Source organism: Bubalus kerabau, chromosome 4 (assembly GCF_029407905.1).
Source record: "Bubalus kerabau isolate K-KA32 ecotype Philippines breed swamp buffalo chromosome 4, PCC_UOA_SB_1v2, whole genome shotgun sequence".
NCBI lineage: Eukaryota > Metazoa > Chordata > Mammalia > Artiodactyla > Bovidae > Bubalus > Bubalus kerabau.
In genome coordinates this window covers 35,988,077-36,014,811 of record NC_073627.1, presented here as the reverse complement: position 1 = coordinate 36,014,811, position 26,735 = coordinate 35,988,077, and the positions used below count along the sequence as shown (strand labels likewise).

At 47.2% G+C, this 26,735-nt stretch overlaps 1 protein-coding gene across 2 annotated transcripts; it reads right to left on the bottom strand.

Moving 5' to 3' along the window:
* Positions 1-649: 649 nt before the first annotated feature.
* On the bottom strand, positions 650-13,364 carry CCDC42 (coiled-coil domain containing 42). 2 transcript variants are annotated; one of them, XM_055576563.1, is made up of 7 exons: positions 13,282-13,364; positions 12,970-13,075; positions 12,559-12,663; positions 11,749-11,946; positions 6,466-6,687; positions 6,082-6,240; positions 650-940 (listed from the first exon to the last, which is right to left on the bottom strand). In XM_055576563.1, the coding sequence occupies exons 1-7, from the start codon at positions 13,362-13,364 to the stop codon at positions 863-865; spliced, it is 951 nt and encodes a 316-aa protein (XP_055432538.1). In that variant the 3' UTR covers positions 650-862. The 2 variants fall into 2 exon arrangements, with proteins under 2 accessions (XP_055432538.1, XP_055432539.1); XM_055576564.1 differs by lacking the exon at positions 6,466-6,687 and having other exon boundaries at positions 654-940.
* Between the last annotated feature and the right edge of the window lie 13,371 nt (positions 13,365-26,735).

Here is a 26,735-nt window from a genome sequence, read left to right as displayed (position 1 = left end):
AGTTGCCCACTGAGCCACCTGGGAAGCCCGTGAAGCCTTATACTTATGGTCAAAAACTCAGCGGTCAAACCCTTTGCTGCTCTGACCCAGAAAGCTGCCTTCAGGTTTCCAGTGAGTTTCTGCACTCCAACTGGAAACACCAACTTAAGAAAAAAGTTGAGGTAGCAGAGGAGAAGAAGGGGCCTATGTCCTCACTGCACTGTATGTTGCCATGTGGATCCTTCTGTGTAAACAGCAAAGCCTGCTGCTGCTGCTGCTAAGTCGCTTCAGTCGTGTCCAACTCTGTGTGACCCTATAGACGGCAGCTCACCAGGCTTCCCCCTCCCTGGGATTCTCCAGGCAAGAACACTGGAGTGGGTTGCCATTTCCTTCTCCAATGCATGAAAGTGAAAAGTGAAAGTGAAGTCACTCAGTCGTGTCCGACTCTCAGCGACCCCATGGACTGCAGCCTACCAGGCTCCTCCGCCCATGGGATTTTCCAGGCAAGAGTACTGGAATGGGGTGCCATTGCCTTCTCTGAAACAGCAAAGCCTAGGAGACATCAAACCTGAGCAGCCTAAGTAACTAGCTTCCAGAGGGAGTGCTTTGGGGGCTTCTTCCCTCAGTGTACCCTCTTCCCCATGAATAAACCACCAAAAAGAGAGAGAACTTACGAACAAAGTTCTTATAGCATTTAATGTCTTCAGGGATGGGATGGGCTGAGGCCTGATGTGAAAAACAGGGATTTCACCAGCAGAAAGGCACGAAGGTGGGTGGTGGGTATGTCTCAGGGAGCTGGACTGAGCTGACTGGATGGCAAGGTCACCAGCAACTTCCTCCCTCCCTTCTCCGTCTTGGAACGTTCTGGAACCACAGCTGCTTTTCAAACCCGGATTTGCTGTAGCTCCTTCTTCTTCACCTCTGCCCAGATGTCTGACAGGTCCTGGATAAACTGCTGGATCTAGCGAGGCCAAAGGACTGCAGTCAATTCCAAGCCGGTGACAGGCCACCCATCCCAAAACATGTGGGCATAGCCTGCTTGTAAGGAGTCACCATTTCCTGTGACTGAGGTCACTTTCCCTCATTTGATAATTATTCTAGTTGACGTGGAGAATCAGGCTTAGCAGACTAGAGGTAATGAAGAGGGATGGAGGTGGGAACCCCTAGAGGCAGACACAGTGAGAGGATGAAGTTCAGGCTGACCGTCTCACAGGGAGACAGGGGGAGGCTCCAGAGAGGACTCTGGGGATAGAAGCGTCAGCAGAAAGGAGTCAGCCAGGGTTGGGGCAGATGCCTCTCCACTAGTTAATAGCCTTCAAGCAGGTTAATTTACTTGACACTCAGAACAGAGGCTCATTATGTTAATCCTGAGTCATCAAGGGAAATTTCAATTCTGTTCACTAGCTTTAGTTGTAAAGAACATGCAATCATGGAGATAGGAGGGAGGTTCAAGAAGGAGGGACATGTGTATACCTATGGCTGATTTATGGTGATACATGGCAGAAACCAAGCAATTCCCTGGTGGCTCAGACAATAAAGTGTCTGCCTACAATGCCGGAGACCCGGGTTCGATCCCTGGGTGGGGAAGATCCCCTGGAGAAGGAAATGGCAATCCACTCCAGTACTCTTGCCCAGAAAATTCCATGGATGGAGGAGCCTGGTGGGCTATAGTCCATGGGGTCACAAAGAGTCGGACACAACTGAGCGACTTCACAACAATGGCAGAAACCAACACAACATTGTAAAGCAATTATCCTCTAGTTAAAAATAATAAATTTTTAAAAACAATATTAAAAAAAGGAACATGCAATCAGTATGATACAGTGGAAAGAGCACAGCCTCATAAGTTAGAAGACCTGTGGTTCTACATCAATAGATGAACAGATAAAGAAAATATGATATATGTGTATATATATATGGATACACACACACTGAAATATTCCTCAGCCATAAAAAAATGAAATAATTCCATTTGTAGCAACACAGATGGACCTAGAAATCATCGTACTAAGTGAAGTCAGTCAAAGACATATATGATTATCACTTATATGTGGAATCTAAAAATAGTATAAATGAACTTATTTACAAACAGAAACAGACTCACAGGCATAAAAAACCAACTTATGGTTGGTTACCAAAGGGGAAGGGGGCAGGGATAGGGAGTGTGGATTAACTGATGCACACTACTATATATTAAACAGAGGAACAACAAGGACTTACCATTGATACATAGCCCAGGGAACTATATTCAATATCTTAAACTATTATAATTGTAAAGAATTTGAAAAATAGAATATGGATATATGTATTTATCCATTCATATATACACACACACACACAACAGTCACTTTGCTGTACACCTGAAACTGTTATAACTCAACACTGTAAATGAATTACACTTCAATTTAAAAAACAAAAAAGATGACTTGGGATGCTGACACAACTCTGAGAAAATCACTTCATCATTCTGGGACTCGATTTCTTTATCTTTAAAAAGCAAAGAGGGAGAAAAGGTTGGCCTGGATGGCCTCTTAGATCTCAGTCTGACAGTTTCTCCTTTTCAAGAGTGTTCCAAAAGACAGGGCTACACAGACTGTCCAAAACTCTCAACAACCTGCTAGTTGCTAACACTATTACGATTACCAACATAATTCCTATTTTGCAAAAGAGGAAACAAAGAATCACAGTAACTTTCCCGAGGTTAGAGATGCCAAGTGCAATATTTCCCAAACTATGTTCTTAATAATAAGTCATCACACCCCCAAAATGGATTCTGTGGGCAAGCAAATTGTAGAATTCTGATGAGCTTGGAGTCTCAGGACAGAGCCACAGCAAAGGCACTGTGAAGTTCTGCATTTTAAACCCAGCAAACTTCATTTGTTTTCTAAATTTTTTTAGTCCACATGCTGTGCTGTGCTAAGTTGCTTCAGTTGTATCCGACTCTTTGCGAACCCATGGACTGTAACCCATTAGGCTCTTCTGTCCATGGGATTCTCCAGGCAAGAATACCTGAGTGGGTTACCATGCCCTCCCTCCTCCAGGGGAATCTTACTGACCCAGGGATCAAACCTTTGGCAGGTGGGTTCTTTACCACTAGCGCCACCTGGGAAGCCCCTTTTTAGTCCATAGAGTCCATTTATTTTTCTGGAGGAAACTTAATCACCTTGGGATTCTAGGATTTGCCAAGCACAGTTTGGATTTTATTCAGAGATAATAATGCTGGACCTTGCACAGACAGTGAGTGGAATGCAAACTGTCTTGGCCTTTTGCAGAATCACTTTCCCTGAGTGGTACTCTGCTCCCAGTTCTAGATGAGTGACTCCCTTCTGAAGCCCACACGTGCATCCATTGTAGGGATGCTATTGAGAACATAATTCACTTAAGTGTCTCTGAAGCCTCTGTGAAAATTTTCAGCTAGAGGTTAGGTGCTGGGAAAGGTCTCTCTCTCTAAGGAAAACTTATGTTTTCTTATTTTGGTTCAAGAACAGTGTTTTTCCTCTGGTTATAAGGCAGCTCAGAGCCAATTTCTGTTCCTGTCGAACTACTGTCCTTTAGAATCCAAGAACCGAGAGTCCCTACATCTCTCTCTTGCCTTGACCTTAGATTTTAACTTATATTTACTATAAATGTAACATATTATTTATAATACTATTTATATATTTATCTTATATAAAGTTTCAACTTATTACAATATTTTCCTAGGTCTTTATTTTCCATTTTTCAGGCTACTTAATCACATATATGTGTCAGTAGGCTCATATCCTACAGGAATCAAGTGGGATATTTAAAAATTACATTTGGGCATATGAGGAATTCCTGTGCAGGCAAGTCAAGGTTGAGAACAGGAATTCCCTGGTGATCCGGAGGTTAGGACTTGGTGCTTTCACTGCCTGGGGCCCAGGTTTGATCCCAGGTTCGATCCCTGGTTGCGAAATTAAGATCCCAAAGGCCATGCAGCATGCCCAGGGTTGGGATGGGGGGTTGGGGGGAGGACAACAAATGGTCGAGGGAGTCTGAACGCTCAGAATTTGGAGTGGATGGACTGTAAGCTACTGTCCAAACAGGGGGTGCTAGGGCAGGGGCCATGGGCTGGAGATCACCACCTCCTGCCCCATCTCTCTTTACAACAGCTAAAGAGGCGGTGCCTGAGGACACCTCGAGTCCTGAGACCCTACAGCAGGGAAGAGGGGCCTGCAAGGCCAAAACTCTTTCTACAATAATGCTAAGGTGTTCCCTGTCTTTTGTTACTTCTGCTACTTGTCTTTTGTCTGGTGAGTCTACGTGGACTTTTACCCAAGTGGGATGTTCCCATCACAGAGGCTATCGTGACAGACTGGATACAGAAGCAGGTGTGAGAATCCACCTGTCCTTCAGGAAGCAGCATTTTAGGGATTTGCAAAGTGTTGAAATGCCACCCATCCCACAAAATACTTTTTGAAAATGTATTTTTCATTTAAAATGCTATTTATGGGACTTTCCTGGTGGTCCAGTGGTTAAGAATCCGCGTTTCAGTGCAGGGAACGTGAATTTGATCCCTGATCAGGGTATGAAGATCCCTCATGCAAAGTGGGGTAACTAAACCTACGTGCCTCAACTACAGAGCCCAGGCACTCTGCAGCCCTCACGCCAGGATGAAAGATTGCACGTGCCGCAACTAAGACCCAAGGCAGCCATGAATAAATACATCTATTTCTTAAATATGCTATTTGTGTTAACATGTTTCTTACTGTCATTTTAAATGAATTAAATAGTTTTAGTTTTTCTGCTTGAGTTTCTCATAAAGTAAATATCAACTGATATAACCCATATAAACAAAAGCTCTTTGGGGGTCTTCAACAAATTTTATGAGTGTAAAGGTATCCTACTACCAAAAAAAGCTTGAGGATGGCTGTTTCACAACAAACTTTCTTACAAACTCCCTTTACAGTCTTTGGACTGTTAATATGAATAATTCACTTCTAACATGCCTTACGATGCAGGCTGATTCTTTCCTTTAAGGAAATTCTGCTGGTCAGTGGGTGAAATTCTTTACATTTCATGAATTTCAGGTTGCTGGGGTTTTTTTTTTTTTTTTTTTTCTGGCTGTGCTGTGAGGCTTGCAGGATCTTAGTTCCCTGTTCAGGGACAGAACATGGGTCCCCTGCAGTGGAAGTTCAGAGTCCTAACAACTGGACCCCCAGGGAATTCCCATCTTTTCTCTTTAAAAACAAACAAAACAAACAGACGAAGCACTTCTCAGTCAATTGCTTTCACTGGCTTGTGTTTCATATTCATTCACTGAATACTTACTGAGTGGTGCCTACTATCTGCCTGGCATAGTTCTAGAGGCTGGGGATACAACAGAGAATAAAGCAAACAGAAATTCCGGCCTTTAGGAGCCTACTTTCCACTGTTTCACGGCAGAGCTAAAGGCTAAAAGGATATGCCAAAAGGATCAATAATTCGTCATGGTTCTCCGCATGTCACAAGAAGCATGGTGCAGAGTTTCCCAAGTTAAGGGATGCGGCTTTCCTTTGGTCAGAAGTGAGATTATTCCAGGGGGCACACAGATATGGCATCAGATAGCTTTGTATCATACACAGCGAAAAGGTTAATTCCTTTTCAGTTTCCTTTCAATTACTTCAAAGGGAAAAATCTCAGAATGGTACTTACAAGACTGATACTGTCACCCCCTTGATACATTCCCACCCCTGCAGATGTTCTCTTTTCCCCAAGGATGGGCCCCAGTCACAGGCCTTCAGCATCTCACTAGAACTTTGTAAGACTCTTGTGCAGCAGCTAAGGAATTCAGTAATGGGTTTCTCTACTGACCTGTTGATGGGGCCAACAGAATCTTAGCACTAACGCAGTGGTTCTCAAAGTGTGGAACCCAGACCAGCACTATCACCTGGAAACTTACGGAAAATGAAAATTCATGGTTTCTCATCTCAGATCTACCGAGTCCAACACTCTGGGGCTGGGTCCAGCAACAAGCTCGAGTCCCCAGGTGATTCTGAAAACTTGAGGACCACTGCTCTTTAGCCATCAGGCCTCCCCTCAACCCCGTGGGGAGCCATCATGGCTACCTCCAGCCTGCCTGCCAGGCACTTGGGCTCCTCTTACCATGTCCAGCTGTTTGTGCGTGTCCTCCAGGGACACGAAGGTTGCCTCCTTCAGCTGTTTGCTCACGATCTGGAAGAGGTTCAGCGTTGCCATCTTAATGGTGCCAAGCAAGAGGGTCTTCTTGGCAGCGGTGTTCTGAATGTGCGCCCAGCGAGATTCCTGGGGAGGGGAATGAGGGCGGGGTGTGAGCACTAAGTGGGGGGGGTGTGTATGTGTTGTTGTGTGCGTGCCTTACCTGTGTTTGTGTGTGTGTGCTGGTGTGTGTGTCCCTTACCTGTGTGTGCTGAGGTGTGTGTATCCCTTACGCGCCTGCCTGTGTGTGCGTGTCTGTGTCTATGTGTGTCTGTCTGTGTCCCCCCCCAACCCCGCCTGCCCGGCACTCACCCAGACGATGACGTCGCTGCGGGCACGGTCGAAGCGCATCTGCAGACGCGCCAGCTCGTTGTTGTGCTGAAGGATCTCGTCGTCCTTTTCCTCTTTGTAGCGTGCCAGCCGCGCCTTGGCACGCTCAATCTTCTCCTGGCCCTCCTGTGCCGACTGCATGAGGTCGTGGTGCATGCTCACCAGTGTCTTGTAGCGCGCGATCACCTCGTGGATCTCCTCAAACTGCACGAGGGCGGGGGGGGGGTTTGGGGGCTCAGGTCAGTGCACCTCCGCCCAGGGGGGCCTCGACCCCACTCTGCGCCCCCAGCTCCCACCCTCTGCGCCTCTGCCCAGCAGGGAGGCCCTGGCCCTGGGCTAAGTCAAGGGCCAGAGGCTGTAAAGCCCTCGGAGTCTCCCCTGCGCCCCGCCCCCCACCCCGAGTTGGTATGGGCCGTGGGTCACGTGGTGTGGGTCGTGAACCGCGGTGTCCTGTCGGGAGCATGTGCACCTGGCCCGGCAGGCGCTCTGGCTTGGCTGCACTTTATTGGAATCACCTGGGAGCTTCAACGAGGCCTCGTGCCAGGCTCCACCCTCAGAGACCCGGATGAATAAACCGGTCTGAAGGGTCACCATATGATTCTAGGGTTGAGCATTGCTGGGCGGGGGCGGGGTAGACTTTGCGCTGTCTCGGATGGCAATCATGAGCCTATTCAGCAGGAATGCACCACGAACCACTTAGTAGCCAGGAAGTGTGCTAAACGCTAGGGACAGAGCAGGAGATAAGACAGCCAGACACTGCTTTTAGGAAGCCTTACCACAGGCGGTGGCGCGGTAGGACACACAGACAAGTAAACAGTCAGTTACGACACCGAGTGATAAGCCTTATCGGTGACTGGGGGATGGGGCCATGGGAGAGTGTTAGGTAGTATCTTCCACCTGGTGCTCTCCTATTTGTTTAGCAATGGCTGAGGCCTCCCTCCGGTGGGGGCTGGAGAGGGCGGGTACCAGAGGAGCCGGCCGGCCAGGCTCAGCCACCCTTCCCCCCAACACAACGAAGCTCTGACCCTAACTAAGCAGAACAAAAGCCCTGCGACCTTCCCTCTCTTCAAGGCGCTGTGAGCACCAGCTTCAGGATGCCAACTCATGCCTGGGGGATTTATCAACACGTGCCTTCCAGCCACCCAGGGGACACTCCCTGAGTGCTCTCTCCATCTCGTGACATTTCCAGCAATAGACTTATGTTCCAGGAATTCGCCTTTCCAGCAAACACTTCCTCTGTGGGCAAGAGCCACTTAACTCAGTATTACAGGAGATAGGGACTGCCAGAAGAGGCTTCTTAAGGCAAAGGATGGTTAAAAAATGAGACCAGAGGTATGAAGAGAAGATGGCCGGGCAAAGGCAGGTGAGGAAGTCATACAGGTAGACAGAACAGCCTGGATAAAGCTGATGAGGTGTGTGTGGCATCTTCAGGATGAGCAAGAGAGTTTAGTAGGAATGGCCCAAGTTCGAGATGGGGAGAGAGAGATCACCCTGGAGAAGTTTAAAAAAAGTGCTCAGTAAACACTGAGGAGTGTGGATTGCATCCACTGGAGGAGTGAGCAGAGAGATAACTTCCAGTCTGCATTTCTAAGAGGTGCAACAATATATAACAGTTAAAAAGAATTGGCTAGGAAGGTGGGAGGGAGGTAAAAGGGAGGGGCCATAGGTACACCTATAGCTAATTCATGTTGATGTATGGCAGAAATCGAGCCAATATTGTAAAGCATTTATCCTTCAATTAAATATAAATTAATTTAAAAAGTGGGCTACATCAGAGCAACCAGGAGTACCTCTCCTAAACTTAACACCAATTTCAAAAGCACTCAGATACCAATTTGAAGAGGCTCCCATTATCCAATGATGGGACCCTTTGAACATCAGTAAGAATAAGTGCAAAGGATTGAAACATATCAAATATGTTAAAAACCCATGAATGCAATAATACTAACAACGTTACAGGGCACTTGTCGAGGATGTTGGAGAACCAACTCATTGTTCTGGAGACTCAGAGTCAAGCATTAACAAGCTTTTGCTTTATGGCTAATATAGTCACCAAATAGTTGATGAAGGGAAGATTCTCTTTCTGAAGTCCTTTTTCTTCTTCCTACATTTTGGCCATGCGACACAGCATGTGGGATCTGAATTCCCTAACCAGGGATTCCCTGTGCCCCCTTCAGTGGAAGCGCAGCATCTTAACCACTGGACTGCCAGGGAAGTCTCTGTGAAGTCCTTTTCTTGATGGTGTTCATAGAATTCTAGCTAATAACTGAAGAAGGGAGCTCAGAACATTCTGAGCACCTTAGAAGGGTCTTTGTCCCCCTCTCAGTATCTGTCCCCACTACTACCAAGAAAACCAGAATTGTGACTTCTATCCCCAAAGATTCATTTTACCTGTTTTTACACATATCAATCACCAACTCAATGGAGATGAGTTTGAGTAAACTCCGGGAGTTGGTGATGGACAGGGAGGCCTGGCATGCTGTGGTCCATGGGGTCGCAAAGAGTTGGATACGACTGAACTGAAAAATTTCAATGGGATCATACAGTATGTCTGGCTTCTTTTGATCAGCATAATAACGATGTCTAGAACACCTGATAAACACACCAACCAAACCCAGAGTGGGAACCCGTTTGGACCCTGATTGGAACAAACCAGCTGTACAAAAAGTATTTGTACAATATCAGGAAATTTTGACGTCAGCTGGATATGGGTTCATGGGATTGCAGAGTTGGACACAACTAAGCGACTGAGCAAGCAGACACACATGATATGGGTACTGTGGATATGTTACAAAGAGCTCTAGAGTGATATACTGAAACACTTATGGGTTAAAAACATATCATCTGCTTCAAAATAGCAGAGATGGGGATCTGACAGTAAGTTGATAATTATTGCAATTAGGTGATGAGGAGATCGGTCCTGGATGTTCATTGGAAGGACTGATGCTGAAGCTGAAACTCCAATACTTTGGCCACCTCATGCAAAGAGTTGACTCATTGGAAAAGACCTGGATGCTGGGAGGGATTGGGGGCAAGAGGAGAAGGGGACGACAGAGGATGAGATGGCTGGATGGCATCACCGACTTGGTAGACATGAGTTTGAGTGAACTCTGGGGGTTGGTGATGGACAGGGAGACCTGGCGTGCTGTGATTCATGGGGTCACAAAGAGTTGGACACGACTGAGTGACTGAATTGGACTGAACTGAATGGGCATTCAGTAGACTATTTTCTTTACTTTTGTATGTTTGAAATTTCCCATGATACAAATTTTTTTTTAAAAAAATCATTGATTGGAAAAAAGAAGCCATAAAAGGACATGTACATACTATTCATAGCTTATGGATAATGTATTCTGTTGCCCCAAATAATAACAACAAGCTTGATGGGAATTCCCTGGTGGTCCAGTGGTTAGGACTTGGTGGTTTCACTGCGGGGGCCTGGGTTTGATCCCTGGTTGGGGAGCTAAGATCCTGCAACCTGTATGATTTGGCCAAAAAAAAAAAAAAAAGAAGGGGGGACAAATAGGAGAAAATAATTCCAATTTGATAGAGCTGTGGTGAATACTTGGGTGTTGTTATATATTTTGTATACTTTTCAGTATGCTTTAAATATTTTGAAAGAAATAAAGGAAGAAAGAAAGAGAGAAAGAAAGATTTTGAGAACGCTGGCTGCAGAATGCTGGACAGGAATAACGCAGAGCTGAACTCCTAAGAAGTACGTCCGGTGGTCTGAATGAGGAAGGGGCAGGGGCTGGATTCCAGAAATACTTAGGAGAATAGACCAGATCTGCTGATTGATGGCTGCGTGGATTGAGGGAGGAGGAGTCAAGGGTGAGGTCTGGGTTCTGGTGAGGCTGTGGGTGGGTGGTCATGCCATTCACCAGCAACGGACCCACCAGCAGCAGGGCTGGCCTGGGGATGGCAAGAAGCAGTTATGGACTCAGTGAATTAGATGTAGGGGCCTGAGCTTAGGAGGGCGCTATGGGCCAGCAAGATCCAGACCAGTCTCCTTGGTCCTAAGACACATTTTACCAGCTCTAAATCTGAGTCACGTCTTGTAATCTATCTACTGCTTTAATGTAGTAGTCTTCCCTCACTCCCCCTAAACCCCAGAAAAACCAACTGTTAAATGAACAATTTCTCATATAGTAGGTACCTTAGAATGCAGGAAATAACACAGATTTGGGGCTAATGCATAAATAAACTAGATTAGTGGTTCTATATGGAAATTTCCAAGACTTTTAAAAAAGCTGTGTGTGCTTTGTCTCCCTGAACCCCCCACAGGACATGGACTCGGACTCACACCCAGAAGGCACACCTCATACCTCGTTCCGTCCTGGTGAGGGGCCCTGCTGCTGCCACATGTGGGCGTGAGGACACAAGTGGGTGGCTGTCCACATGGGTGACATCTATCAGAGGCCCAGGGAATTGCTCAGGGAGAAAAGTGGAGGGTCTGGGACAAAGACCCAAGGAACTTAAGGAAGAGGAGCCCCAGAGGAGCCTGAGGAGGAAGGGCCAGAAGGTAGGAGGAAGACGGAGGAGCCCCATAGGAAAGAGCGCAGGAATATTTCAGAAGGAGCATCAACAGTGTCAAATGCCGCAGGAAGCGTGGGTGGGCAGAGATCTGGGCCGTTCCCTTAGCTCTGGCAACAAGGCACCTTGAAAAAAGCAGTGGTCAGTGGCCTACAGAGGGGTAGTTAGACACAAAGGCTCTGCCACCTACAAGCTGTGCAACCCTGAGCAGGTTACGTAACCTCTCTGAGCTTCCAATTCCTCCTCATAACAGGGTGAGATGATGGCTTTCCTCTGGGGCCTAGCGAGCAGACTGAGCAAGGTTCCACTTGCAGCACGCAGCCCAGGGCCCAGCATATGCTAAGTGCCCAGCTCTGCACGAGGCTGGTGCGTCCCAGTCTCTCTCCCTCCCTCTGCCCATGCACTCTCAACGTAGACCAAAAACACCAGAAAGGAGGGGAAGCAGGGAGAGTGTGGACCACATCAGACAGAAGCAGGCAGAGCTGGTTGCTGGTTCTTCAAAACAAAACCTCGAACCTGTGACCCATATAGAGGCAGGCCCACAGACGTCATGCACACAAAGATGTACAACCAGGCCCCCACCCTTGAGAAATGAGTCCAGTCTCACCAGGGCCCTCTGCCTGCTGCCTTCCTCATCTGGAGACCTCTCCCCAGAGTAGAGGGTCCTCAGCCCAGGCCCCTGGGGACGAGGCGGTAGGGCTGCAGAAGCCCGCCCCCCAGCCCTCCACACACCTCGGAGTTCTCCACCACCTTCTCCAGGTACTTGTTGAAGATGGAGTACTCCTGCAGCTTGGCACTCAGCCGCTGGTGCTCCAGTCGCAGGACTGCCATCTCCTGCTTGGCCTTGGCCAGCTCACGCATGCGCTGCCTCTTGAGTTCTCGCTCCTTGTTGGCCTTCTTTAGGGCTCGGATCCGTTTCTGGTCATTCTCCTGGGGCCGGGGAGGTGGTGCCAGTCAGGCATGGGCCCTGCCCTCCCTGAGGCCCAGGATGGTGAGGCCCCCACGAAGCTTCTGTCCACCCTGAGAATGGACGGGGGTGGCCGGGCTGCCTGAGTGGGGGCGAGGTGTAAGGAGAAGCATGTCTCAGGGTTATGTGAGGCTGGTTGAGGGGATTTCTGTAATTGTCTCAGAGTGGACTCCAGTGCCTGGTTCTTCAACTCCAGTGCCTGGAGGGGTGGGGTGAGCTGGGGGCATGATTCACCCCTGTAACCCCAGGCATCTGGCCCTGAGTGTGGCACATTCATTCATTCATCATTCCCCATTCGCTCATTCACTGGATAAACTGTCCATACCAACAATAGGCAAGGAAACGGGAAATAGCACCCTAGAGGAGTGGAGACTGACAAGCAGAAAATGACACACAGGGCAAGAGGAGGGGGCCACAAAGGGGGAAGCTCCAGGCATTGGTGAGCACCCAGGAGCCCTCCCACCCAGGGTGAGGAGTCAACAGAATCCAGGAGAGGCAGGGGGTGGGGGCATGGGGGAGGAGGGACAACTGCAGAGCGCGGTACCCAGGCTGCAGCAGGCCATGCCACTTGGTACCTGGATGAACTGCTCAAACTTCTGTATATGGGCTTTCAGCTGGGCCTCCTTGATGCCCAGTTCCTCCCAGCGCAGGTTCAGGGTTTCCATTCTGCGCTGAAACATCTAGGGGTGGGGGGCAGCAGGGAGGGTGGGAGGGCCCCTGAGTGGGAACCCAGGAAGGCTCCAGCATCCCCTGTCCCAGAGCCCTGTCCAGGTGCCCAGTTACCACCCCATGTCTGGTTCAGAGCAGAACATCCCAGGACTCTGGTACCCTGAGACTCAGATCTCTCCTGTGCTCTGCAGAGGAAACACTGGACCATCACCAGGTTGCCTGACTCTAGCCACCACCACCCACAAAATGGAGGGCTGTCCTCAGGTTCTCCCTGGGAAGGGGTGGGCCCTTCCCATCCCTCACCCTAAGCTGCCCACCTCCTTCTTCTGCTCCATGGCATGGTGCATGATCTTGGCCTCCTTCTTCTTCTCCAGTAGCCGGACGGATGGAGAGTCCGACTGGTCCTCAATACTGGGGAACTTCCTACCCAAGACACAGGCAAGAAGGACGGTGGACGCTGAGCCCAAGGGGCAGGCCGGGGCTGGGAGGAACCCGTGGAGACAGGCACCCGTGGGGAGGGAAAGCACTCATCTGAGCAAAAGGGCTGGTGTGCTGAGAGGGAGAGAGGGCTGTGCTGGGGCCTGGGTGGTTTGGGGTGCTGGGGGACGGGCGGGCCCTCTGACACTCACCGCAGCAGCTGCAGCAGCCGCTCCCCATACTGCAGCCGGAAGTACTCGGCCAGGTCCTCCTCCTCCATGATGCCCAGACTCATGGCGGTGGTGAGCTAATGGCCCAGCGGCCGAGTCTTCGCAGTGAAACGGGGGTAGTGCAGCTCAGGGGTGGTGACTGGGCTTGCTTCTCCTCTCCTCCTGCTCTTGAGGATCCCACAGAGGGCGGGTGTCTGAGAGACTCAGGGAAGATGGCTGGAGGCTGCCGATGTGCAGTTCAGGATGTGCTGGGAAGGGGCTGGGAGACCTGGTTACCTAGCAACAGGTCTCCTGGTTCTGTGAACCACAGGCAGAACTCAGGCTTTGCCCTCTGACCCCTGTCCCCACTGACCCCACTTGCTGGGGTCTGACTCTCTGCCCCTGCATTTACTCCCCCAGGAGCTTTGGGAAGAAGTTAGGCCTGATTTGATGCTGGTGTTCAGGGCCGGGACGCAAGGGCTAGGCATCCATGGCTGATGAGGGTGGGGGTTTGGTAGAGGTGACCTTATGCAGGAGAGCCTTGCCCCTGGGGCCTCCCGGCTGGGCTTCCTTATGTGTGTGTGTATGTGTGTGTGTGTGTGTATGTGAGAGAGAGAGCGAGAGCGAGAGCGAGAGCGAGAGCGAGAGAGAGAGAGAGAGAGAGAGAGAGAGGCGGGGCTGGGGCTGAGACAGATGGTTAAGAAAAGAACTGAAGGGAGGTACTGAGTTTAGGCAGGGATGGGGGTGGACAGAGAAGAATAGGGCTTGGAGGAGGCCTGAAAGATGGGGGAAGAAAGTGCAGGGGTGTGTGTGTTGAGGGGTGGGTGGGGGCTGGAGGGTCGGCCAGGGGAGGAGGGAGATGGGCAAGAAGTCTGGGGACTACAGAAGCTGCCCCCTGGAAAGATGGAGGAGGCCCCCTTGAAGGGTAAGATACCAATGTCCTGTCTTGAGGTTGGCAAAATATGAAGAAATGCCAAAATGCAACATAAATGTCACATAAATGTCACATAAATGTTGACATAAATGTCAGATAGTGTACATGTCTGCTTCATGAAGCCTGCCTTCCTTGATCCCATCACGGGATGGTGCATCAGCTCCTCTGCCCCGAGGTCCCCGTCTAAATCTGAGACCCTGTGTGTGAGGCGGACACCCTGGGGTCCCTGCCCAGAGGTAACGGCTGTGACCTCGAGCCCGCCGCTGCCGGCCACAGGCTCCCGGGCTTCGCCTGGTTCCCTTTGCTTCCCCAACCCTCGCCGGTCGCATGCCCTACAGTACGTCTGGGACGCGGAGCCCGGGTGGGACCTGGGTCTCGAGCAGGGCGGCGAGTCCACTCCGCTGCATTGACGGTCCTCTGGCGCCCCCTGCTGCCGCCCGAGCCTGCCCTCAATCCTGGCCTGGGGGGAGGAGGAGGAGACGTGGTCGGGGGCGCCGCCCACTCAGCCCTCTCCTATTCTTACCCTCCAGCCTCCCCTCCTGAGACAGCTTGACAGCCCCTACCCGACGCAGAACACACCCACTCCTTCAACCATCCCACTCCTGCCTAAGCCCCTCCACCGGAGATGGTTCTCCACCGGGAACTACCCCAAGAAACAGAACCAGCTGGGTAACAAGGGCACCAGTAAGGATTTTAAGTGCTTCGAAGGAGTATGTTTCTCTCCTTAATCCCTAGAGTCTGGCACAGTCAATCGGGGGTTTCCCTCCTTTTCCCCCTCGAGGGTATGTAATACCAGTCCTTGAGGAGGAGGCTCTCTGTTTCTTGAACCACCTGCTTGCCGTGGTATATTGACACATCCTTGGTTGCATCTACAAATCCGGCGGTCCAGGGCCAAACGGGTGCATATAGGCAGCAGCTAACGCATCATATCCTGCCATGAACATGCCTGTGTAGGTCTTTCTGCCGCTTCTGTACCTTGCTCAGAAGTTGTGAGAATCTTCATCCCCCCATCACTCACCACCATCCCTTCCTGGGGTCTTGCCACCTTTCCCCGAGATGTGGGTGAAGATGCAGTGCTGTCTGGGGTTCACAGAAATCTGTACTCTCTCTGACCCCCCTCTTCTTCCTTCCCTGGGTGAGCCCAGCTTTCTTACCACCCCCTCACTCCCCACTTTTCCATCTTGATATTTGCCTCTGAGACATCTAGGAAAATCTGATGGATTTAGGTGGTTGGAAACCAAGTTAGGCATAATATTTTCTGTTTTCTGTTCTGTTCCATCCTCCTTCTGAGAGAATCTTTTTGAAAAGGGAGAGGGAGGAGAAGGAAATGGCAACCCACTCCAGTATTCTTGCCTGGAAAATCTCATGGACAGATGAGCCTGGTGGACTAGTGTCTGGCATCGCAGAGTCGTACACAACTTAGCAACTGAACAGCAACAACACACAATCAGGCAGATGGTGATTTGGGGAAATAGTTCTTGATGGAAATGTGACATAAAATGAAGAGTGAAGTGACCTAGCAATATGGAATACAGAGTTTTGTAAGAAATTAACATTTGTGTATAGAATAATAATTACAAATATTCAAACAATAAAGTCCATGGCTAAAGGAAAAAAAAAAAAAAGAAAAGGAAGAGGGGGAAAATAGCTGGAGGAAAAAATATCTAGGTTAAAGTCTCAAAAAATATTAATATTATCCTGCCATATAGAGCAGTCTAGCGCTATTAATAGGTATTCACAGAGTACTAGGTGTGAGGAACCACTTTATTTCTGTTATATTCCATTCTCTGTGTGTCTTACATTCCATATAAGTGGACTCATGCAAATAAACTATATTAAAAATGTTTCAAAACGGATGCTATGGAAACTTCCTGCACTGTCAGCTATATGATGATATTGATGCTAGCTGCTGTAACAAATATCCTCAAGTCTCAATAGCTTCCCAAGGTCCAGTGTGGATTCTCCTTGGGTGGATCTTTTGGGAGATTCTCTCCTAGGCAGTGAAGGGTCTAAGCCCCTTCCATCTTGCAGCTCCATGATCTCCAAGGTCACTATGGAAGGGAAAGAGAGAAAGCAAAGCAAAGGCCCTTCTGCTCTTGACAAACTCATCGCCATGTCCATTCACTGACCTCTGGTGGGAACCAGTCACGTGGCTGGTTATGTTGCAAGGGGCTAGTGATGTGGTTTAACTGTGTTCCCAGGGGCATCAAACCAGTTTGTGCTGTATTTCTTTTGAGAATTAAAAGAATGGTTGGAAGTAAGCAGAAAGAGCTTTATAAACTAATTGTAAACAAAGAAGAAAAACAGGCCAGTCACAATCTCAAGAGTGAAAATATCTGCAACTTGAAACTAATACAACACTGCACATCAACTATACTTCAATTAAAACCCAAAATTAAAACCACTTTATGACACTAAACAAACCATTCACCAGGACCACGAATACAAAAACGGTTTAATATGAATAAAGTTAATTCTATCAATATGCCTCAGGAGAAAAAGACATGATCGTTGGGATATATGCCAAGCTGGCATTGAAAAATTCAACATCCATCCTGATTTTTATTTTATTTTTTTTATACAGACTCCCAAAATGTTTTTATTTATATTCATTTTCATGCAGGTTATATTTTGTTTGAATTATAAGACATAGTCTGGTTTATATATCAGCAAAAGTGAACATTAGAAAATATTAACAAAGAGTAGCATAAGGCAATGGCAGCCCACTCCAGTACGCCTGCCTGGAAAATCCCATGGGCGGAGGAGCCTGACAGGCTGCTGTCCATGGGGTTGCTGAGGGTCGGACACGACTGAGCGACTTCACTTTCACTTTTCGCTTTCGTGCATTGGAGAAGGAAATGGCAACCCACTCCAGTGTTCTTGCTTGGAGAATCCCAGGGACAGGGGAGCCTGGTGGGCTGCCATCTATGGGGTCACACAGAGTCGGATGCGACTGAAGTGACTTAGCAGCAGCAGCAGCAGCATATTTAAAGAAAATGAAATAATATGAACACAGTGAGTGAGTGAAGTCGCTCAGTTGTGTCCGACTCTTTGCGACCCTGTGGACTGCAGCCTACCAGGCTCCTCCGTACATGGGATTTTCCAGGCAAGAATACTGGAGTGGGTTGCCATTTCCTTCTCCACCATCCTGATTTTTAAAATTCCAAATTATTAGTGTACAAAGACACTGTATCTACTTGATAAAAAATATCTGAAGCCAACAGATAACATTAAAATTTGCATTAAAGACATTCTTGTTGGGGCTTCCCTTGGTGGCTCAGTGGTAAAGGATCCGCCTGCCAATGCAGGAGACACAGGTTTGACCCCTGGTCCAGGAAGATCCTGCGTGCTCCAGAGTAACTAAGCCTGTGGGCCACAACTACTGAGCTTGCGCTCTAGAGCACAGGAGCCGGAACTACTGAAGCTCGGGCAGCCTGGAGCCCGCGCTCTGCAGCAGGACAAGCCAGCACACGACAAGCAGACAGCAGCCCCTGCTCACCAAAACTAGAGAAAAGCCCATGCAGCAGCAAGACTCAGAACATCCCAAATAAATACATAAAATTATTTAAAAAATGAAGACTTTCTTGTTAAAGTTAGAGACAGGACAGATTTTCTTCTGTCACTACGATCATTTAACATTGTTTTGGATGCTCTGGCTACTGCAAAAAGACCAAAAAATTAAGTTTCCTTCCTTTTTTTTCTTTTTTAAATAATGGCAGATGCTATGATCATGTACTGTGAAAATCCAAGAAAATGGTTACTTAATGAAAAATGATAAGAATTGAATGTAATTCTATGCAATTTATAAGGAGATTGGGCTTGACTTATATGCATGAACATGAATAGATTTCTGTGACAAATTGTTATGAGACAAAAGCAAGATGCAGAACAGAATGTATAGTGTGACCTAGTCTGCCTGTGTGTGTGCACACATGTGTACATGCATGCATGTGTTTGGGTGTGTGTGTGGTAAGTACAGTCCTAGAAGGATAGCACCATATTTCTGGAGACACCATATTTCTGGGAGTGTGGTGATGGTTATTTATATTTCTATATTGGTTTTTTTTTTTCATACAATGACCACGTTACTCTTGTAATCTTGAAAAAAAAATGATAGAAAAAGATATCCATTCGTATTGGCAGCAGCAAAAGAGATTCTTAGAAATAAATAAATTTAGCAAGAAATATGCAGGATCTTTAAAAAGAAATTTTTAATTTTTACTGAGGGATATAAAAGAAGAATTGAGTGGAGACTTATAGCATTTCTGAATGATGACTCAATATTGTAAAGAGGTAAATTCCATCCAAATGGAGTTAGGAATTTGATGTGATTGCAATCAAAGCCCCAGACTTTTTTTTTCTCCCAGAAGCTGACAAAATAATGTCCTATTTGGAGAATTAGAGCACTTATAGGAATATTGAAAGGGAAGACTAACAAGAGAACGTTCAGTGTGGCACACTAAAATGTGTTACAAAACTATGAAAACGTTGCTAGCGTCACACTCCAGGTAGAAAAAACTCAATGACCTAAGGGCTTGGGCAAGTAATTTGGTCTAAGACAGGGCTGGAATGTCTTAGACCAAAGACACTGGACTCTGTGGAATCCCTAAAGATATTAAAAGTCACAGGCTTGGACTTTTCTGGTGGTGCAGTGGATAAGAATCTGCCTGCCAACGCAGGGGACTCAGGTTGGATCTCTGGTCCAAGAAGATTCCACCTGCCAAGGAGCAACTAAGCCCACGCGCCACAACTGCTGAGCATGTGAGCTGTAACTCCTGAAGCCCGGGTGCCTAGAGCCCGTGCTCTGCAACGAGAGAGGCCACTGCAGTGGAAGCTGGCGTACTGCGAGGAGGCGTAACCCCCCGCTGGAACAACTAGAGAAAAGCCCACGCAGCCACGAAGACCAAGCACAGACAAAAATAAAATTAATTTAAAAAATTCACAGACTTAAAAAACATCTCTTTTTGCACTCTGGCCCCAAACGAAACAGGTTGAAACACACATCTGGAGGTCTGTTGAACCCATAGAGCCCCTTTTTGTTGAACCCATAGAACTCCTTGATACAATGAATCAGAATAGAAAGCCCAGAAATAGAATCTGAGCTTATGTAAGTATGCATTGTATGCTCATGTGGCATTCAGCCAGTGGAGAAAGTGTGGACTACTCAACACGTGGTGCTGGGAGAACTAGCTAAGTATTTGGGAAAAAAAGAAAAATATATACAAATTTATTTTTAAAATAAGAATGTTATATATTTAAGGAGACTAACCTGAAGAGTTGATATATATCGACCTAGTGAAATGATAACTACACTCAACCACAACTTAACATCGATACCTCACATAGGTACCATTTTTGTGTGTCTGGACCTGCAATCTACCCTCTTGGCAAATTTCCAGCTTTAGTACAGTATTATGAACTATAGGCACCATGCTGTATGCTCGATCTCTATTCTTATTCATCCCACGTAACTGCAACTTTGTACCCTTGGACCAACATCTCCCTCTCCCCCAAGACTCCCACCGCTGGTCCCACCATTCCCCTCTCTATTCCTCTGTACTCAACTTTTTTAGGTTCAACATATCAGTGAAATCATGCAGTTTCTGTTTCTGTGTCTAGCTTGTTTCTCATGGCATAATGTCCTCACGGTTCATCCATGTCATTGCGAATGGCAGGATCTCCTTCCTTTGTGAAGGCTGAATGATAGTCCATTGTCCATATATACCCCACAGTTTTGTATCCACTCATTGGCCCATGGACACTCAGGTTGCTTCCACATCTTGACTACTGTGTTAGCGCTGCAATAAGCCTAGGCACACAGACGTCTCTTGGCCATACTAATTTCATTTCCTTGGAGTATATACTGGTAGAGTGATTGCTGGCTGATACGGTAGCTCTATTTTCCGTTTTCTGAGGAACCATTATACTGTTTTTCCTATCGGCTGTACCACATAACATCCCCACTGGCGATGCACAAGGGTTTCAATTTCTCCACATCCTTACCAACACCTGTTCTTTCTGAGTTTCTTTGAAAGGAGTGTAAAGTGATATCCCAATGTGAAGTTATGTTATTTTTGAATTAGAAGAGTAATGAGTGAATATATTCTCATTGTCCATCATTCAAACAATGTTGATGCAGCTGGAGCCCTATTGATTCATCAATCTAATCCCATTTCCCAGTAAGAAGCATGAATTCAACACATACTGACGTTGATGCCGTGGAGCAGCTGAGCCCGTGAGCCACAGCTATGGCGCTTGTGCTCTAGGGCACACTGGGCACACAGACTTAGCAGCTGTGGCACCAGTGCTCCGCAAGAGAAGCCACTGCAGTGAGAAGCCTGGGAACGGCAGCTAGAGAGTATCTCCCACTTGCTGCACCTAGAGAAAAGCCCACACAGCAACGAAGACCCAGCACAGCCAGAAAAAAAAATAAATCATATATATATATATAAAAAATACTTGGATCCCTGTGATGTGCCTGACACTCTCCTATGCTGGGGACACAGCAGTGAACAAAACAAGGTTCCCCCTCTTACAGTGGTTGAATGAGCAAATAGGAAACAAGCCTCCGGTGACTCTATCTGGGGATGTTGTCTTCAGGACGCTGGCCCCACTAACACCATAAGTGACCGTAAGTGGGGAGAGGGAGGGAACTGGGACAAAGGAGCCAACTAGTGCCCACAGACCCAGGCACCTCCCATAAAATCTCCTCAACTGGGTTGTTTATCCTCCAGGCCCTGTGGGCCCAGGGCCTATGAGCTTTTCAAGAGCTTACAACTATGTCTGAAGCCTGGAAATGATTATTGGCTCTAGAATACAGAAAGGAAACCACAAAATGAAGAATAAATGTTTTAATTAAATGCATACAAACAGAGTATTCCAACTCCACGAATTGTTAATTTTAGCGTTCATACAGCATTTCACACATTTGAAAGTAATCTGTGGATTTGATTTCCTCATTTCTCAAGAATTCCCAATTATGCACAGAGTTTTGGAAGAAAATCAAAGCAAATCACGAATTAAATGAGTTATTCATAGACCAAAATTTCAAAAGTGTATTTACAAAAATCCTCTCTTTCCCCCCACCCCCAAATTATATTTAGTGTTGATGCAAATTACACTTTGTGTCAATGGAGTGCGTTTTTAATCTCTTTGCAGTAGCGGGGGGTTTAGGGCTGAGTCATGTACCCGGCAAGGCTGGATTGTCTACAGATGGCCCAGGTAGGTTGTCACTAGTAGGATTGTGCAAGGCCGGTGGCCCCCCTGACCCCAGCCATCTTTGCACGGAATGATTCTGTTATTCCATGTTGGCAGTCTGCTGAGCCTGAGGGTGACACGCGCCTTCAGAGGCACTTTCAAGGGCCTCTTACAGGGAAAGGATAATGCAGAACCTTGGTGGTATTCATCTCAGGGACTGGTCATGGGCCAGCTCTGACCTTGGCGCCTGGCCCCAAACCTCAGCGTGCTGTGGGACTTGTCTTGGACATTGTAGATGACTCCCTGCTGTGTTCTGATGTCTGATTTCTCAACACTGGTGTTTCTGAGAAGTGAACTCCCAGTGGTTCAGACTAACAGCTCTGCTGGGAGGCAGCAGAAACTGTCCCTTTCCTCCTGACCTTGATGTTCTAGGAGTGGCGGCTCTCTCCATCAGGAAGCTGACCGATGCTGTCTATCTGCGGGAGCTTCTGCCAGTCACCATGTCATCACCTTGGGACAATCTGATGAGCAGGAAGAAGCTTCCTGTGCTCTGATCCAAGTTATTTCAACTATTCCATTTTTCTCCTCGCCTGAGACTCCAGCTCTGACACTTTTTTTTTAACCTCAACTAAGTATTTCAGTACTGTCATATGTCTGTCTCTTTTTTTTTTTAAAGACTTTTTTGATGTGAACAATTTTTAAAGTCTTTATTAAATTTGTTCCAATACTGCTTTTGTTTTATGCTTTGGTTTTTCTGGCTGCAAGGCATGTGGGATCTTAGCTTCCCGAACAGCAACCGAACTTGCAACCCCAGCATTGAAAGGCAGTCTTAACCACTGGGCCACCAGGGAAGTCCCCACACTTCCGTCTTTAAGCATGAAACCTGATTTCTCTGAAGATGAAATATTGCCCTTGAGTACATATATACGCAGTAAAAGCATAAAGAACTACTGAGAACGATAAACCGTGAACAGGGTAATGCTGACTACCTCTGGTGATGGTGGAGACGAGGTTACTATATATTGGTCGTGAGTAATGTTTTAGATTGGGCACCGGGGACACAAGATTTCATTATATTATTCTGAGTAGTATGTTGGTAAGTCAGAAATGTTTAATAATAAATTAGAAAGAAAAGATGGCATCTGCTCCCATGGTGGGTTAATCGCATTTGTCATTCTCAACACTTGCTGATTTCTTCTCCAAGCCTCTTTCCAATCAGTGGTTTTTCTCTTTCTCTTGTGACATCTCTTTCTCTGCCAACAACCTCTTCTCGTTCCTTGAAACTTGATTGACATTCCACCCTCTAACTTGACATTCATTTTTGTTAATAACTCTCTCTCTTGTTGGGTGTCCCCCCCCAAAAAATGTCTCTTTATCTCCTTGGAAACTGAGTGGTCTTAAAATATCTCAATGTCTCTTACCTCCCGCCTCTGCGTGTACCACATGGAATCACAGAATTTTAGAGTGAGGACAACCTGAGATCATCTATTCCAAACTTCTTAGTACAGAGAAGAAAAGAATGGAGACTTGGAGATTAAGCTTCATTTTCAGTAACACCAAATGAAGCTGACCTCAGGTTTCCATGAGATTGCACACCAGGGGCTAATCTTTGGTCCTGTCCTGAGATGCTGCAGTGGTGGGAGGGAAGTTGATGGACACCTGAACCGAACACAAAAACTAATAAGAAAACCCTAGGAAAACTGAAAGAGGTTGGATCGCTCTCTTTCTCTCTCTCTCTCTCTTTCTAATCGTAGTCTGGACTTCCCTGGTGGCTCAGTGGTAAAGAATCTGTCTGCCAATGCAGGAGACATGGGTTTGATCCCTGGGTCGGGAAGATCCCCTGGAGAAGGAAATGGCAACCCACTCCAGTATTCTGCCTGAGAAATCCCATGGACAAAGGAGCCTGGTGGGCTACAGTCCATGGAGTCACAGAGTCCGACACAACTGAACGATTAAGCAACAATGGTAGTCTAGAGCAGAAGAGGGCCAGATACCATAAAACAGGGCTTGGACCATGCTATTTCTCTCCTTCACGTTGCTCTGGGGAAAATCACTGTGCGCTCTACTTTCACTGTATGGCAAGAAAATAGCATGAGCCCATGTCAATGTGATGCTAGCCTGGAATAGGGAGGCAGCACTGGAGCAGATACAGGGGCATCCAAGCTAGACACACTTGAATGTTCCCTCTTCCAAGGGATGGGGAGTTACGAGAGGGAGGCAGCCCCTGGAAAAGAAAGTGTCTGGGGAGGAGGTTCTGGAAGATTCACTGAGAAAGAGTATTGCCTGGTTGGGAGAGGGAAAGTGGAGTGGTTGCTTTCAGACAGACTCTCTGACTGCCCAAGGACACACTGCCAGCCAAGGTCGTTGGCGGTTCCAAGCACACATGAGTCCAGGAGGGAAAAATACTGAGACGTCTGAGGAGGGTAACTGTTATAAAAGAAAGGGAATGGACAGAAGAACCTGTATCAAAGGAAAAAAAAAAACTAATGAATCAAAGGAATAAGCATTTAAAATAAATATAACAAATGGGGCTTCCCTGGTGGCTCAATGGTAAAGAATCCACCTGCCAGTGCAGGAGACATGGGTTCGATCCCTGGTCTAGGAAGCTCCCACATGCTGTGGAGCAACTAAGCCCGTGCGCCCCAACTACTGTAGCCAGAGCGCCCTCAAGCCTGTGCTCCGCAACAAGAGAAGCCACCGCAAGGAGAAGCCTGCACACTGCAACTAGAGAGAAGCCGGAGACTAGAGAAAAGCCCACGTAGTAACAAAGACCCAGTACAGCCAAGGATAAATAAGTAAATAAAATCATTTAAAAATAAGCAAATATAACTAATATTCTCAAAGAGAGGAGGGAAGATAATGGAAACACGAAGCTAGAGGCCAGCATAAAAGATGAACGAATTCAAACAATATACTGGATTTGAAAACTGAGTGAAACACTTAATGGATGCACCGAACAGCAGATGGATGCAGACGAAAAACAACCAGTAGGTGGAAGACCATTTTCAGCAACTCTCTCAGAAGGCATCAGAAAGAGATAAACAATAAGAGCTAATACACAGAGGACTGAGGTTAAAAAAACAGAAAAGCTAAAGTAATAATGAACATTTCTTAAGAAGAAAAAAATGGGAAGGGGTGAATATTTGAAGAAAAAAATGACCAAGAATGTCCAGAGGAGGGGCTTCCCTGGTGGTCCAGTGATTAAAACTCCATCCTCCCAACATGGGGGACATGGGTTCAATCCCTGGTTCAGTTCAGTTCTGCTGCTGCTGCTGCTGCTGCTGCTGCTGCTAGGTCGCTTCAGTCGTGTCTGACTCTGTGCGACCCCATAGATGGCAGCCCACCAGGCTCCCCCGTCCCTGGGATTCTCCAGGCAAGAACACTGGAGTGGGTTGCCATTTCCTTCTCCAATGCTTGAAAGTGAAGTCGCTCAGTCGTGCCCGACTCTTAGCGACCCCAGGGACTGCAGCATGCCAGGCTTCCCTGTCCTTCACCAACTCCTGGAGCTTGCTCCAGCTCATGTCCATCGAGTCAGTGATGCCATCCAACCATCTCATCCTCTGTCGTCCCCTTCTCCTCCTGCCCTCAATCTTTCCCAGCATCAGTGTCTTTTCTAGTGAGTCAGTTCTTTGCATTAGGTGGCCAAAATATTGGAGTTTCAGCTTCAGCGTCAGTCCTTCCATTGAATATTCAGGACTGATTTCCTGAATCCCTGGTTGGGGAACTAAAATCCCACATACTGCATATGTGACCAAAAAAATTAAAGTGTCCAGAAGAGACCTCAAATTGAAAAAAAATCTCATCTCTAAGAAGGGAAAGCAACAACAACAACAAAAAACCCCACACCTAGACACAGTACAATGAAACATTCTTTTCCTCAAATTTGGGAAGATTTTATGGATAACCAACAAGGACCTACTGTAGAGCACAGGGAACTCTGCTCAATGTTATGTGGCGGTCTGGATGGAAGAGGTCTCTGGGGGAGAATGGATACTTGTGTATGTATGGCTGAGTCCTTTTGCTGTTCACTTGAAGCTATCACAACATCGTTAACCGGCTATACCCCAATACAAAATAAAAAGTTTAAAGTTTGGGAAGAGTTTAGCCATAAATTTTTTAAAGTATTCTTTATTTTGCTCTTCTCCTCTGGGACTTCTTTTACGTTTCTGCTCGTATGCTCAATGATACCCTATAGATCTCCAAGGCTTTATTCATTTTTATTCATTCCTTTCCTTGGATCAGGGCTTCCCCGGTGGCTCAGCAGTAAAGAATCTGACTGTAATGCAGGAGCTGCAGGGAGATGCAGGTTCGATCTCTGGGTCGGGACGATCCCTTGGAGAAGGGAAAGACTACCCACTCCTGCCTGGGAAATCCCACGGACAGAGGAGCCTGGTGGGCTACAGTCCATGAGGTCACAGTGAATCAGACATGACTGAACAACTCACACACACATATTCTCTGAAGTGTGTAGCCCTTGAATTCTATTACCCACTTATCCCCATCTCCCGCCTTTTTTAACTTCTTATTTCAAAGTCCAGTTTCCTAGGCTTCAGTCCTGGTTCAGTATAATTTAGTGGTAAGCCACTAAACTTAAAGATTTCCTAAATGCCTTGCTTATACATCTTTTACCCTCTGACGAGGACAGTCTATGTCTGAAGACATACATTCAAACTTTACTGAACAGACTTAGCTTTCACTTCCTGAGTACACGAGGCCTGAGGGTCAGTCAGAGGTGAGTGTCTGCAGCCTTCTCCCAAAGATCTTTCCTAACCATGTACATGTGCACAGCCTTCTAGATTCCTAGGGACATGGTGGAGCTTTGCAAAGTTCCCTGTGGTTTCTAGTTCTCCGGGGCTTACTTTAAAACGGTTGTTGTTGGCCAGGCTTTTGTTTGTTCTGACCAAAATCACAACCCTAGGCAGCTAAGAAATGACTAGCAGAACACTATTGTTTGGGATGATGTCCTAGAAATACCACTACCACCGCCCCCACTCCACCCCACGAGCTGTGAGTTACATCAAATAGCCATAACACCTTGGAATGGAGATTTTTCAGGTAGCTTCTAATTTGGACAAAATACTAACCGTGTTCTAGGGCTTCCCAGGTGGCACTAGTGGTAAAGAACCCGCCTGCCAATGCAGGAGACATGAGACATGGGTTCAGTCCCTGGGTCTGGAAGATTCCCTAGAGGAGGGCATGGCAACCCGCTCCAGTATTCTTGACTGGAGAAGCCCATGGAGCCTGATGGGCTACAGTCCACAGGGTCGCAGAGTCAGACACGACTGAAGCGACTTAGCACGTAGCACGCACACATTGACTGCTCTAG